Source organism: Protopterus annectens, chromosome 12.part0, assembly GCF_019279795.1.
Source record: "Protopterus annectens isolate FY-2018-M chromosome 12.part0, PAN1.0, whole genome shotgun sequence".
Taxonomy (NCBI): Eukaryota; Metazoa; Chordata; order Ceratodontiformes; family Protopteridae; genus Protopterus; species Protopterus annectens.
The window spans coordinates 1,520,767,971-1,520,782,152 of NC_056746.1; the positions used below are offsets into that span (position 1 = coordinate 1,520,767,971).

At 40.7% G+C, this 14,182-nt stretch overlaps 1 protein-coding gene across 4 annotated transcripts in view; it reads right to left on the bottom strand.

Annotated features, from left to right (window-relative positions):
• The window catches only part of RSAD1 (radical S-adenosyl methionine domain containing 1), a 2,083,664-nt gene that overhangs the window by 100,470 nt on the left and 1,969,012 nt on the right, over positions 1 to 14,182 (bottom strand). For all 4 annotated transcript variants that reach the window (XM_044090484.1, XM_044090485.1, XM_044090486.1 and 1 more), the window contains 2 exons: positions 7,502 to 7,556; positions 7,297 to 7,400 (listed from right to left, as the gene is read on the bottom strand). In XM_044090484.1, coding sequence (XP_043946419.1) covers positions 7,297 to 7,400; positions 7,502 to 7,556 — 159 coding nt within the window. The remainder of the gene's footprint in view (positions 1 to 7,296; positions 7,401 to 7,501; positions 7,557 to 14,182) is intronic.

Genomic DNA, 14,182 nt, shown 5'->3' on the forward strand with positions numbered 1-14,182 from the left:
CTTCGTAGACTGAGGGAAGTCCTAACTTTCCCATCTAAAATTCTCCCTGAGGCTCTTCGAGTATCCCCAAAAGAGAAATCTTCGGGGGGGGGGGGGCAGAAGAGATGGAGTCTTCAGCATCAGAGTCCTCAAAACCAGAAAAAAGCTGAGAATATCCTTCATTAGCAGAGGTGCTAGAAACTTCTGAGTCTGAGGCAGACAAAACATCTGGGGACGATTCCCTAGCCCTCTTAGAAGGAGAAGGCTGAGAGCCCCTGATAAAAGTTAAGAGATCACTAGCCATCTTAACCATCTCAGCCTGAGGTAATTGAGGGGAGGCTGGCGCCGGTTTAGTAGTAGATTTTCTGCAGAGAGGTTTACTAGAAAGTCAGAAGGACACGGGAGGCCTAGCCACCGCAGAAATGTGGGCCGCAGTCGTTGGTCTGGATCTGGTTTCCGGGTGGAGAAAAGAGGCCTCAGAAGCCGGCGCCTGCCTACTGGCTCCAGATCCAGAGGCGACGACTGGCAGAGAGTCTGAAGGCAAGGTAGAAGCCTGAGAAATGGAGGACTCAGGAAAGGCCTCCAAAGATGTCTACTGCTGAACATCTACAGACTACAGGGGCAAGGAAAGTGCCTCACTGGCTGCCGCTGGACCAACAACCAACTTAACAGTGATGTCGTCAGTTAATTTCACCCTAGGCATGTCGCGGGTCCTTATCCTTGCGCTTCTTAGGATCATCCGAAGTCGGGAGACCAAAAGACACCATACCGACAAATTCAGGCCAAACTATGAAGTGCTTACACAAACTCCTAGCTCTACGGCGTATGGTATGCAGGTTGAAAGAAGCACAGAGATCACAATTTGGGACGCCGTGCTCAAGGCCCAAACAAGTAATACAATAAGAATGAAAATCACAACGCGGAATCTGTTTTCCACAGGCAAGACAGTTATTAATTTTCTCTGACATTCGTTAAAGCAAGAAAAAAGGGGCCCCAACAGGGTACTTATCTGAGGATGTCTTCAACTTTAGAAGTCAGAATACAAAAAGAAGGTAATCGGCCGACCGGCACTCGTGCAAATTGCTTCTGCTTCTGGCTCCGCAGCAAGAAAGACTGAGGAAATGATGTCGGCTGTCTGCCTTTATACCTGACATTCTGGCATTGGGCTTAATCCGGAGGCAGCCGACGTCATATACCAAGGACTTTGGTATTCTGGCCGACTGCGGGCTACCAGGAGCTGGATAACCCATTTGTAAGGACTGCAAGAGTGAAACACAATGAACATCACTCTCTTCACAACCTCAAAGGCAGACCAATCCGGGGAGAAGGAAGTCAGGTGAGCCAAGAAAGTGAGTTTCTGGCTCATCTCCCTCCACCCCAACAGCAATCCACCCAAGGCGGAAGTCAGAACCGAGCTATCTAGTGCCAAATCTCTGAGAAGAGACTGCCCCGAAAACCTTGGAGTTGACCCCATCCTCTCAGATCCAACTGAGAAGCTTCAGATCTGAAGATGATGTACTCTTTGGATCTGAACTAGACGGACCCTGGATGCTTGGATCTGTGGACTCTAAAACTACAGGTTGTATTAGAGAAAGAACTGTCACTGGAGGAGTGGTAGAAGGGTGGACTTCCTGGCCGAAGAGTAAGAACCATGAGAACTCCCATCTGAATCTGCTCCTTAAAGAAATTCCTCATCATCCTCTCCAAATCTGCTTCCATTGAGACTCCTAGAGGATGGAGATGATACCAGGGACAGCAACTTTGAGTGCCTCTCTAAATATGGAGAGCGTACCCTGGAAGCAACCAAATCCAAACTTGGTGAATAGGTAGTCCCTGGCAAGGTCTCGGTTCCGAGGATGTAGGATCTGAAACATGTCTGCTTGGATCCGATGATGGTCAGACCGCAAGTAGCTTTGGATCTAGTTTTTCCTTGCTTTCTTCTTGGTTCAGAAGAAGCAGATGCTGGAGAATCAGATGGTTTAGACTTTTTCTGAAAGGTCTTTAGATTTATGTTTGGGAGATTGAACCCCAGAAATGGCTTCAGAAAAGGAGGCATGTAGCAAACCCTTTAAAATTAGTTTGTCCTCCTATCAGCAAGAGCTTGGGGGTTGAACACACAACAGATAGTACAGTCCTAATTGAGATGTTCTGTACCAAGCAATAAACACAGAATGTGGGCATCAGAAAAAGTCATCTTATGCCCACACTTCTTAAATCCTTTTTCAGATAGTGTTAAAGAAAAGTTATGTACAAAAGACTACAGAGGTAAAGTAAGCTGTCAGAAAAATATGTATTAATGTGTGTGCTTAATGCTGATTAGAAACTAAATAAGTTAACACGTTTTTCATTCTATTTTATATGCACTATTTTATATACAGTTGAGTTTCATATGAGACTAAAAGATGCTTTTTGAAACTGCAGTGTGCTTTCTGAAACTTGCAAGATGCCCTCTGACCTAGTAATTGCTAGCACAGCAATATTCATGTTTATGCCTTTTGGAAATGTACTTGAGAAGCAGGTGATTATCTGCTAGGTCAGGAAGAAATGAATGAACCTGCTATATTCTGTAATGTAACGATTTTAAACAATCAGCTCTGTTCGAAGTATGAGAACATGCACAGCTGCAGAAGTTAGAGATAACATAGACAAAGGACTGTTGGAGAAATGAACTGCAATCTATACTTGCTTTGTGCTCGAATTAGCCATAGTACCTTGAATGGTAACATTGCATATATCTAACCGGTGGTAGCCAAGGCGATGTTGTTGTTCTTAGGAAGTTTCTCACAAAAATTGATAGTACAAGCAGAATACTGTAAAAACAATCACTACGAAATGATGATGACAAAACTTGTGATTCACTATGTCAGCTTGGTAGGCAATGTCTTATTAGAAAATGTATAAAAATGCCTGCATTTCCAGATTCTAGTTAAACAAACTCTGTATTAGCACGTTTTTGTCTCCTTGCTGCAAGATTAAAGTGCCTTAACCTGAACCTACCGTGTATTGATCATTTTTAAAGTATATTTTTCCTTTGACATAAGCTTTCTTTTTTTTAATTAGAAAGAGAAAAAGGTTAACTACCAACTACGGTAGTGAAGAGCTACAAAAAACTTGTGGAGAAAAAGGGGATAGGCAAGGCAGGACAGGCCTACCAATAATGGTGGGGTCAGTTACACTTTAAAATGTACAGAATAGAAAACAAGGAACAGCTTAAAAACAGAACAAACTATCAAAGAGTAAAGAAGTAGTCGAAATAAAGATTTTTGAGAAGAAAAGGCAGAGAGAATTACTTGTCACTAATGACAACCCTTAGAGCTGAAGGCGAACATGTCTGGACGTGAAAGCAGCAAACGAGACTTGAGGAATGTTAGGCGTGGTGCATTGTGGGTAGGGAAGGAGCTTGAGAGTTTGTTGGAGGCCATGAGCTAGAACAACAGTCGAGTCAGATCCGATCCCATTAGTTGAAGAATGAATGAAAAGTGACAATATCCAATCAGAACAGTTCAAACTAATTAGAAAAAAATTGTGTGTGTACATTTCAGTGAGCAAGCAAAGCGCAATGTACAATCAAGCGCAGTGTAATATACAATATATACATTTGTTTTTAACATGGGTCAATCTACAGTGAATCTTGAGAGAAAAGAGAGTCGAAAAGGAGATAGGTTAGGTGCTATGTCCTGTGTTGTAACAAGTACATTTGGCTTGAAGAAGTGCTTTTTGAGCTGCATTCTGAATTTGGAATAAGGGTTGATTTCCTTAGTGTCAACGGGGAGAGACTGGCAAAAATAGATGCCTGAGAGGAGAAAGCCTGAACTGTGCTGTAGAGTTATGTTCTAGGGCTAATGAAAGTTGGTGTGGCTTGTATGAGGAGGTTTTTGTCACGAAGTCTAGCTGCATGGGAAGTAAATGTGTGAAGTTGCAGTAGTTTGCAGAGGTGGGATCATACAAGAAGGTTTTATTCAAATTTATGAGTGTATTCAAATATTGAAAGTGATCGAAAAATACTACACACACTAAATGTGACTGAAGAGGATTTAAAGAGTGTTCCTGTAACATAAAGGCGATTGAAGGATACTCCAGCACACTGACAGGGATCAAAGAGTGGTGCTATATAATAAAGAAGGTTGAAGTTCACTCCTGTACACTGACGAGGAAATGAAGAGTAACTGCACACTGAAGTTGATGGCAGAATTCTACTGTACCCGAAAGAAAAATGAACAGCAATTACATACTGAAAGTGACAGATAACTACTTGTGTAGACTGAAAGGAATAAATAATACCCCTGTGCATTGAAAAGAAAGTTACTGAAAAAATATTACATTATTCAGTTTACAAAACCAAAGAGGAAGAAAGTAGTTGTGTAAAAAATATTGCAATAATACAGGTAAAACATATATGCAAATCAAACTGAAAGCAGCATATTTACCACACCAATTAAGTAAGGCAGTATATCATTAAGTGTGGAATACTAAGAACAAAGTTTGTGGCCTTCAAGCAGTATCAGCACTAAGAAAAATTTATTCCAGAGAAAGGATACATTGTTATCCTTATCCATTGACTTGGTCAGACCACAGCATCAACAGTATGGTCACCTAAGTTAATATTCCATAAGGGCATTAAAGACAACAAAATGGCACACTGGTTAGTGTTGCTGCAGGACAGTGGCTGCAGTGTTTACTGTTACTACAGCACAGTGCTGCAGCGCAGTGGTTACTGTTAATGCAGCACAGTGGTGCAGTGCTTAGCATTACTGCAGTGCAGTGGTTAGTGACAATACAGCACAGTAGTGCAGCAGTTTGTGAAACTGCAACATAGTGGTTCAGTGTTAAGTGCTGCTACAGTACAGTGGTTAGTGCTGCAGCAGCACATTGGTGAGGAGTGTATAGCACAACCGTCCAGTGGTTAGTATTACTGCAGCATAGTGGCACTGTGGTTACTGTGGCTGCCACATATATTATTGGCCTAAGACAGCTTGCATTGACTGACTGGATACATTAATGTTTTCATGCAGATGACTCCTTGCCTTTGTACTAGTGCCTTTCATTGTGCATGGATTAACAAGGTCCATAAGGATCAGCCCATCTGCCCAATTAATAAATAATTAAAGTGAATAAAAGGGAGTAAGCCAGTTGAGAGGAGAGTAAACCACTCCATTAGGGCATGAAGGGACTGTCACAGCCAAAGATATAAAACAGTCTTGATTAATATCCCATCTATTATGTAAGTGTGAAGATCATTTACAGATAATTTTGTGAAAAGATATCTTGGTTTCAGTTACATTGGGAATAGGATATCAAACTGACTTAGTTATACCAAAGGTAATTCATATACCACTGCATATAGGGTGCCAAAGACAAGTCATGATACTGACCTAGCTATAACAAAGATAAGAAAGCACAGTGACGTACAGGTCAGTACTTCTGCCTTTAAGAGGCTGGTTCTCTGGTTTGATTCTGGAGTGAATTCTTTGCAGAGTCTGCACACATTTTTTTGTATCGTGTGATTTCACTGGGGTTTCTAAGTGCTAATAGGTGAAATGGAAAGTCTCTAAACTGCCTACAGGTGTGTGTGTGTGTGTGTGTGTGTGTGTGTGTGTGTGTGTGTGTACAAATGTGTATGTATTTGCAGTTGCATGTGTGTGCGTGCATCCTGCGTGGACTTGCTGTCCTGCTCACAACTGGTTCTCTGCCTCACACCCATTGCTTGTCAGGATAGAATGGAATAATATGGGTATTAGAGAAATAAATAAAAAATGAATGAATATGTCAAATATAAGAACCTGAAGAAGGAAAGCCCTGTAGAGACAGTAAAGTTGCCACAGAAAGGAATCTTTGATGAAGACAAATGCCATTAATGGATTCTCTTAACAACTTTAAAGCAACAAGAATGGATTATATGATAGAATTATGCCAGTTGTTTAACTAAGTTTGGTTTTCTAGTTCTAACCTTAACTCTAATAACCAGTCACTATGTATGTATACATGTGCAGCTATGACTATGGCTATCACCTTAGGGACTGTCAGTGGATGGTGACAAGTGTTGGTTGGTACAGTGATCATTGTACAGGGACAAGGTCTCCATTAAAAAAAAAAAAAACAATCCTACTGATGAGGACATCCTGGCAGGGGGTAATAATAGTCATTCCATACACCAGACCTGGCAAAGCCATTTAATGTATGAGGCGCATCTCTACACAAAAGTGATGGTAAAAGAGAATGGAGTCCAGGTAAGTTTTATATATGGCAACAGTTATTCCACATTTAACTTTCAACCCATCTCATCCTCATGGAGTGGCATTTTTACGATTTGAAGCTGTCTATACACTGGGACCCTTTCCTACTACTCCTTAGTTGTTTAGATTTAGGTACTTCAAGACATTATATTTTGAAGGGGTCTCCATCCCTAAACATGTAAACAACTATAGAACTCAAGTTTCTAGAAGGTAGGACAAATTCTCAAAGGGGAAGGCTGGGTTTAGAGTGGATGGAACTGCTTATTCCTCTTTTATCACTCATGTAACTCTAACCTGCAGACACACTACTAGCACTCTAGAATACACAGACAGAGCACCATCCAATCCCTTACCTTTCAACTACCCAATCACACATACTTTGTCGGGGACCTTGACAGCTGGTTGAAGTACCCAAATTGTCGAAACCCATATGGGTCGTCACACCGTTTTGACTGAGATCCTGGTACAGTGGGGATCAAGAAATTTGCCCTTTTGCCCAGTGTACTGCAATCTCAGAGTTGGTATAAATAACTAGCAGGGGGTGTGGGGGTGCAGGGGGCTTGCCCCCCCTGCAAAAACATTGTTTGTATTTTTGGCAGGTGTATGCCAGTTTTTTCAATTAACTATATTATCAACTATATGGGTTTCAGCAATGTGGGTTTGAGAAACTGATATAGATATCACTATGTCTACATGCACATCACTCTTTCAACAAAACAACAAACGTGTTATGTCTTAACCAAACACAGCAATCACAAACTCATTACTACCTCAAAAGTGGATGCAAACTCAAAATCTGTCCTATATAAGAACAAAGTCCTTACTATATCAGTCAGATTTCACTTGTCTACATACAACTACATTTATTTGCGCGCATATTCTCATTGAACGTGTATGTTCGACCAGTATAAATATTTGGCAAGAGGGTACTTTATACTAGCTGGGATTCGACAGATGGAGTGACACCCATGAAGCAGTAGGAGTATTCCAAATATTTACTCACATCAGCATTCTAATCAAACCCTTACAATGCACAATCAAATGGAACTGCCACAGGCAAGAAAAGTCAGGGTATTCAAAGTACCTCTGGTCCAATATCAGAAATCCCTGCTCTGTTAGGTCTTTAAATTCTGGGCACATTGAAAACACTTCCTGTAAACCAACGGTAGGGGACATCTTCTGCCAATGCTGGAAGGACAAATGACAAAAAAAAAAAGATCTTCTAGATGGGTAATTAACAGAGAAATAGTTGCTGGCTAAAGGCTAAGAGCTTTATTCTGGTAACATACCTGGTGTGAGATTCCATTTGTCATCCTTAATCCCAAAACTAGTGCTTCCTCCAATCTGAAAAAAAAAATTAATGGTTTTACAAAAACACAAAATTCTGTGGTGAAACTGTTCATACTTTCCAGGTATCCTTTATGGACAAAAATGGTCAAGAAACACTGCTATACAGTTCTGAGTACTAATTAAAATAGTACCAAGCTCAGAGTCTAGCTGAAAGACTAGCCATCCTGACTGGTACGGACAGGCACAGTGCAGTGCTCCACTCAGGCTGTTAAGCATCTGCTTGGTTAGCACTACCATATCTACAGCAGTCAGACCATACATCTGTGGATATACAATTGTGGTCTATAGGTATGTGCAGTTCTTTCTACTGGAGGTGTGTCACTAAATGCTGATCTTTGACCACTTCAAGTAAACAGCTCACTAAAATAATCAATATATTTGCTACTCTCATAAGCCAGGTAGTATGAAGACCTGTCCATGACTGGGTTCCAATGCTCAAGATCCTTCTCTAACAATAACTACTATGAAAACAGATGGAAGATATCCAGGTGTCTTAATAAATCTGAGTTACTCTATGGGGCAGAAATGAAGATTAAACAGATTAACACGGATCCCTAAATGGTCCAATACACTGCATAATTCCACACCATTTCTTGTGCTCTTTTTTGACAGTGGACACCTGGAGACAAATATAAAAATAATCTTTTGGTGGACATGACCTGGGATTAATACATGTAAAAAAGTACAGTTGCTTCGGGTACTCACCACAACAGTGCATCTTCAAATAAAGAAGAACTATAGCAGTATTACAACCTGCTTACGGATGTTAATGTTTGCACATAGACTTTTAAGCAGTCAGTGTTACCACTCAACTGTCCAGATGTGTGTGTGTGTGTGTATGGGGGGACCCACAATTTTTTCTCAAACTTTTGCTCATTGCCTCCTAAAATTGGAAATTATTTTGAGAAATTCTAAGTTAATAGTACTAGTATTGAAAAAGCATCCCTAATTTGGGTCCTTTTCCCCTAGTTGTCACTTTGCCCATAATTCTGAGGTAAACATTGAGAGGTTATACTTCTAAGTGAGGCTAAAACCTGTCTTAGATACTGCATTACTTGCATTACTTGGATAAGGTCTCACATAAAAACTGCTTTATTTAATATCTTTGGCTCTTTTGCAAAGAATGTGCTCATGACAAGTCAAGTGAATCATACTATGACAGATAATTTACCTCAATCAATCAAGAACATCACGAAGCCGCAATTAAATCAATACCATTATGACAGTTTTAGAATTTGGCATGCTCCCAGTATCTCCCTATGTGTGAAGCTGATTGACAACTCATTCCTAGCCTACTTAAATATTAAAACTTGAAAGTCATACACCTTTGGGCAAGAGGGAAGCCCTCTTCCTCACTGCTGTGTGACTGCAGAATTGTAATAACCCTATACCATTATATAATTGCCATTTTCTATCTGGGCAAAATGGTGAACTGTGATTCACTGACTTTCAGGACCTAAAAAAAACTTAAACATGAACTATAACCATGGGCTATACTGTGGATCAGTAATCAAAAATTATGCCTCACAAGTCTGAAGCTCAGTCCTGACTGCAGGTCACAGAATTTTTGGAGTTTATTTGTTATCCCCATGTCTGACTGAATTTTTTCTGGGTACTACAGTTTCCTCTCAGCTCCTAACTTTAGGTCAAATTTTATTCTACCCACAGTTACAGCTATTTTACAAGTTCCAAAATCCAGCCAACCCCTTTAATTACTATGGAACAAGTTCTCTCAGTCCGCTCAAAAGTTAAGAACACCTCATCTATGGGCCCTGATAATATACCAGGTTGCCTGATTAGCAGCGCCAAATAAAGCCTTTGTGAACTCCTACATAAACTTTTTAATCTCAACCTCTCCAATGTTTACATTATTGAAGCCTAGAAAACAGCCACTGTAATGCCATTACACAAGACTGGCCGAAACACATACTCTAGTAACTATAAATCCACTACTCGGCCTGATATGTAAAGCTATCTATAATTTAGATCCTGGGTGACTTTAACTATCCAACCATAGATTGGAAGAAATACTCATGCCAAAACACAAATGCCCAGAGATTCCTTGATTTCATCAATGCAAATGCCTTGGACCAGTTGGTTGACACCCCCACAAGAGGTGAAAATGTCTTGGACTTGGTGTTAACCAACATAAGTAACCACTGCAGCATCCCTACAGTGTCATCATCTCTGATAAGATCCGACCACAAAGCAGTCACTTTTGAAGTCAACATCTCCCCTGACCCGATTCCCCCCCACAGCTAGAGTCAAGCAACAAAACTTCTCCAAAGCTGATTACAACCTCCTGAAGGAAGGTATAAACAGCTTCACAGCACATATGACCAAACTTACACCAAAGTACTATATGAGCATTTATATAGCTGCATGGAATCAGAAATACCAGACAGGACAAAGTCATCCTCCTCAAGGAAGAGTAAACCTGTCTGGTGGACATCTAAAATAAAAGGGAAAAATTGCTGTCCAGGACCAAGAAGGAGCACGTGCCTAATTGGAAGCAATCTCTCCTTAGCCTGAACAAGCAAATAAGAGCATTAGTGAAATCCTCCAAAGCAAACCTAGTCCAAACTGGCCACATCTACTAAAGACAATCATAAGGCTTTCTTCACATATGTCCACAATCTCACGGGAATCACCTAGATCTGCTCAAAACTGGTGGTCAAGGACACCATATACACAAACACTGTAGGTATAGCCAACCTGCTGGCAGACAGGTTCAGTGAAAACTTCAATCCTCTGTCCCCATCAGCAAAACAGGACATCCCCAGTACCTGCCCCCCTCCCCTTATCTCTAGGGAGCAAGTCATCACTGCCCTCTCTAAGGCAAAGAAAATGCAGCCTCCATGGGACCCGATAACATCCCAGGCTACATCCTACATGAACTCAGGCAGGAACTTGCAGCACCATTAGGCACCCTATTCAACCAATGCCTGAGTACCGGCTTTGTCCCAGCCAAGCGGAGGACAGCTACTGTCATCCCTTTGCACAAAGGTGGAGCATCCACCAATCCAGGAAATTATAGACCCATCAGCCAAACTAGCCTGATCTCCAAGGCCATGGAACAGGTTATCAAGGACCTCATTAACAGGGACATTGGCAACCTCCAGACACTTGATCCCACACAGTCTGGTTTTGTCAAGCGGAGGTCATGCCTGTTAAATTTGGTCGACTTCTTTGAAACAGTCACCAAGGCCACAGACGAGGGGAAGACGGTGCACATCGCTTACTGTGACCTGGCCAAAGCCTTCAATACTATTCCCCACAAATTATCACATTGATAACAAGGTCCTAAGCATGCAATAGTCATGAGGGACTGGGGCACTCAGGTTGATAGCAAACTGACTTTTAACCACCATATTGCCTCCATTGCATGGAAAGCTTTCTACATGGTCTACCTCATTAGTAAGGGTATTTCATCCAGGGACAAGGTGGTCATAACATCCCTATATTCTTCCCTTACAAGACCCATTATTGAGTACAATGCTCCTTTCGGCATGTACCTCACAAAGCACATGCAGCAGCTGGAGACCACAGAGCTTCCTTACCTGGAGAATCCAGGGCCTCAAACATTTACCCTACAGAGATAGGCTAAAAACCCTGTCCCTCTTCTCAGTCTCCTACAGACTCCTCAGAGGTGACCTGTGTCTGGCATACAAAGCAATCTCAGACCCTGCCCTGATGGGACTGCTGCATATCCACAAGTGAAGCTCCAGCCGAGTAACTTGCACGTGCAACCTCTACCTGGTCTGTGACATCAATAGAACTTGTTGGCGGGACAGATTTGTGTCCCAGAGACTCCCCTTTTTGTGGAATTGACTCCCTCTCCACATAAAGCAGAGTACCTCATTAACCCTTATGCAACCTGGATAACTGGATGGGAAACAGAAAATACACCCCTGGAATTCAACCTGTGTCCTTGATGGACAATGGTATAGGGTGCTGACTTGTTGGAACACGGGCTAAATTCTTGGGTAGGCTTGTAAGGGCCTCAGGGCCAATAGTCTAGTAACTTCCTATGATTCTATGATTATCTCAGATCTCATTAATTTAGACAATGAAAATCTCTTAACCCTGTCAAAGGAAGTAGATGCCTCTTTAATGTTCTTAGGAAAAAGTGACTGAAGCAGTTATGCAGTATACACAACATATGTGGGCCTGGCCAAAGTATTTGACACTATCCCCATGCAGGCATTATTGACAGACTTGTCAATTTGAATATAAATCTTTACACTGAGCAGTGGATAGCTGACTAGTTGTCTGGCAGAACCCATGTGGTTAGCCACAGGTGCCACTTCTGAAAGCAAAAAAAGTTACCACAGGGCTCAAGGATGGTTCCTCTCCTACTTGTCATCTATTTCTCAGACCTTCAGGCCAACATTTTTGGCTTATGACTATGTAAGTTTACAGATGACTGTAACTTGGGTGTTTTTATTTAATCTTCAACTAACTAACAACTGTTCCAACATGGGTTAGACCATGTTAACAACTGATATGAGGACAATGGTCTCAAATTAAATGTGAAAAATGTAGCTTAGTTCATTTTGGTAACCAAAATATTATCACAAACTTTATAGGTGAAATACCCCTCCAGTCAGACACTATTATAAGGGATCAAGGTATTCTCACTGATAATTCTTCATAGTTCAATCATCATGTCTCTGCAATGGTTTAGAAAGCCTACTGTTTGGATCATCTAATTGCCAAAGGCATGTCATGTCGTCTGAATCAAGCTGAGTCCTGATTCTCCTTTATTCGTATCTCATCAGACTCATTACTGAATATAATGTACTTTTTGGTATGTATATCTCTAGGCATATTACTCAGTTTAAAAGACCTCAAAGATTCATAACTAAAATGATCAGCGGCTTCAAAAGTCTTAGTTATCAGGAGAGACTGGCAGCTCACTCTGTCTCTTATAGACTCCACTGACAAAATCTGTGTCTAGCCTACTGAGCCATAAAAGATCCAACCCCCTGATTCCTTCACAGAACAAATCATACATCAGCCAGCCAGTTAAAGGAACTAAACCTTCATCATCAGATAAATAACACATGGCATGATTGAGTCATATGCAATGTATCACAACCTCAAGAACAAACACCTACTACAAGTGAATCAGAGCAGAACTCTTGCCACCTTCAAGATTAACCTAGATATCTGGGTAATCAGCCTCAAATTCTCCTCAAGTACCTTCCTTGGGGCTGGAGGGAATTTCTGAATATAGTTTTTTGCTAGGCTCGTAATGGTCTGCAGAATGACTGCCTTGTGCTTACTTATGAACCTGTTCGCACAACAATTAGAATACTCTGTATTATGAGCTCTTAAATCTCAATTACCATGCTGTAAAAGGAGATTCTCAGTCCCAAGGCCTTCAGGAAATTAAATCCTCATCTAAATGATCATGTGAAAGGAAGATCCTAGAAGTATGGAGTATGCCAACCCATTCAGGGCTGAGTCATGGAATGCACCTGGAATTGATGTCTAGGTGAAGCTGACAGCCTGAACCATCTTGTGACAGCCTATTTCCTGAAGGGACTATGTGGACTGTGTTAAGATACCAAAAAGGTACTGTTTTGCGAAACTAAATGAGAGAGCAGTTTGTTTTATTTACTTTGGTGACAGAGAGAATCCAAGAAGTGCTGTTACTTTCATTTCATTTTTAAATTGAGAAGCCAAGTAATTTTTTTTCTTGACTGGATGCATACAATAAACTTTTTTTTTTTTTTTTTTTTTACATAACACAGTACTTCCAGTGCTCTTTGCACTTAAGTATATATACCTTACAGCATGTATGCTATAAAATAAGACAACCTAAACTCAAGCCCAAATCCACATATGGACAGTGGGAGGATGTCTACATTGTTGGAAATGTCAGTTCCTTTAAGCACAAAGGTATAGGAAGAGTGAGCAATTGAAGGGGGGGGGGGTGGCTGCCTTGGCACAAATTGATAGGTGGCGCACTTGGAACTTTTGAAGAAGTGTCAGTGAGTCCATGAAAACATTTTGCATTAGCAGTAAGCATGCAATCCTGTTAGGAAATATGACAAGAGCTATTACGTATCTATATAATAAACTGTTTGCTACAATTTAGCAGAGCAGATATCACAACAGATTTTTTTGTGGTTCCCAAGGTTTTTTCTTTTTTTAATTTTTGACTTTCAGTTTTGGAGACTTTTACTGGTTGCCAGTCTAAGGGTGGGGGCACACCAAATAGTGGCATGTCAGCCAATCTTTTTGTACCTCTGCTTAAACATTTAATGCTATGGTAAATATGATGAATACCTTACACAGCTGTACCATCCTTGTTCAGAGAGGATTTGTTACAGTTTTGCAAAGAACAAGTAGAAGCCCAAATGGTTTTGTAAGGTTAATCCAACTTTGTGGGCAGTTAAAATAAGACCTCCACACTACTGTTATACCATAGCCTGCCTTACTTCTTTACTGAAAAAAAAAAAAAAAAAAAAAAAAAATATATATATATATATATATATATATATATATATATATATATATAGTAGGATTTTGTAAATTTGTAATATTACTTGGATGACCAAGTGATGGTTTCAAATGTCTTTAGGGCAAACCGTTTTAATTCATGAACACCA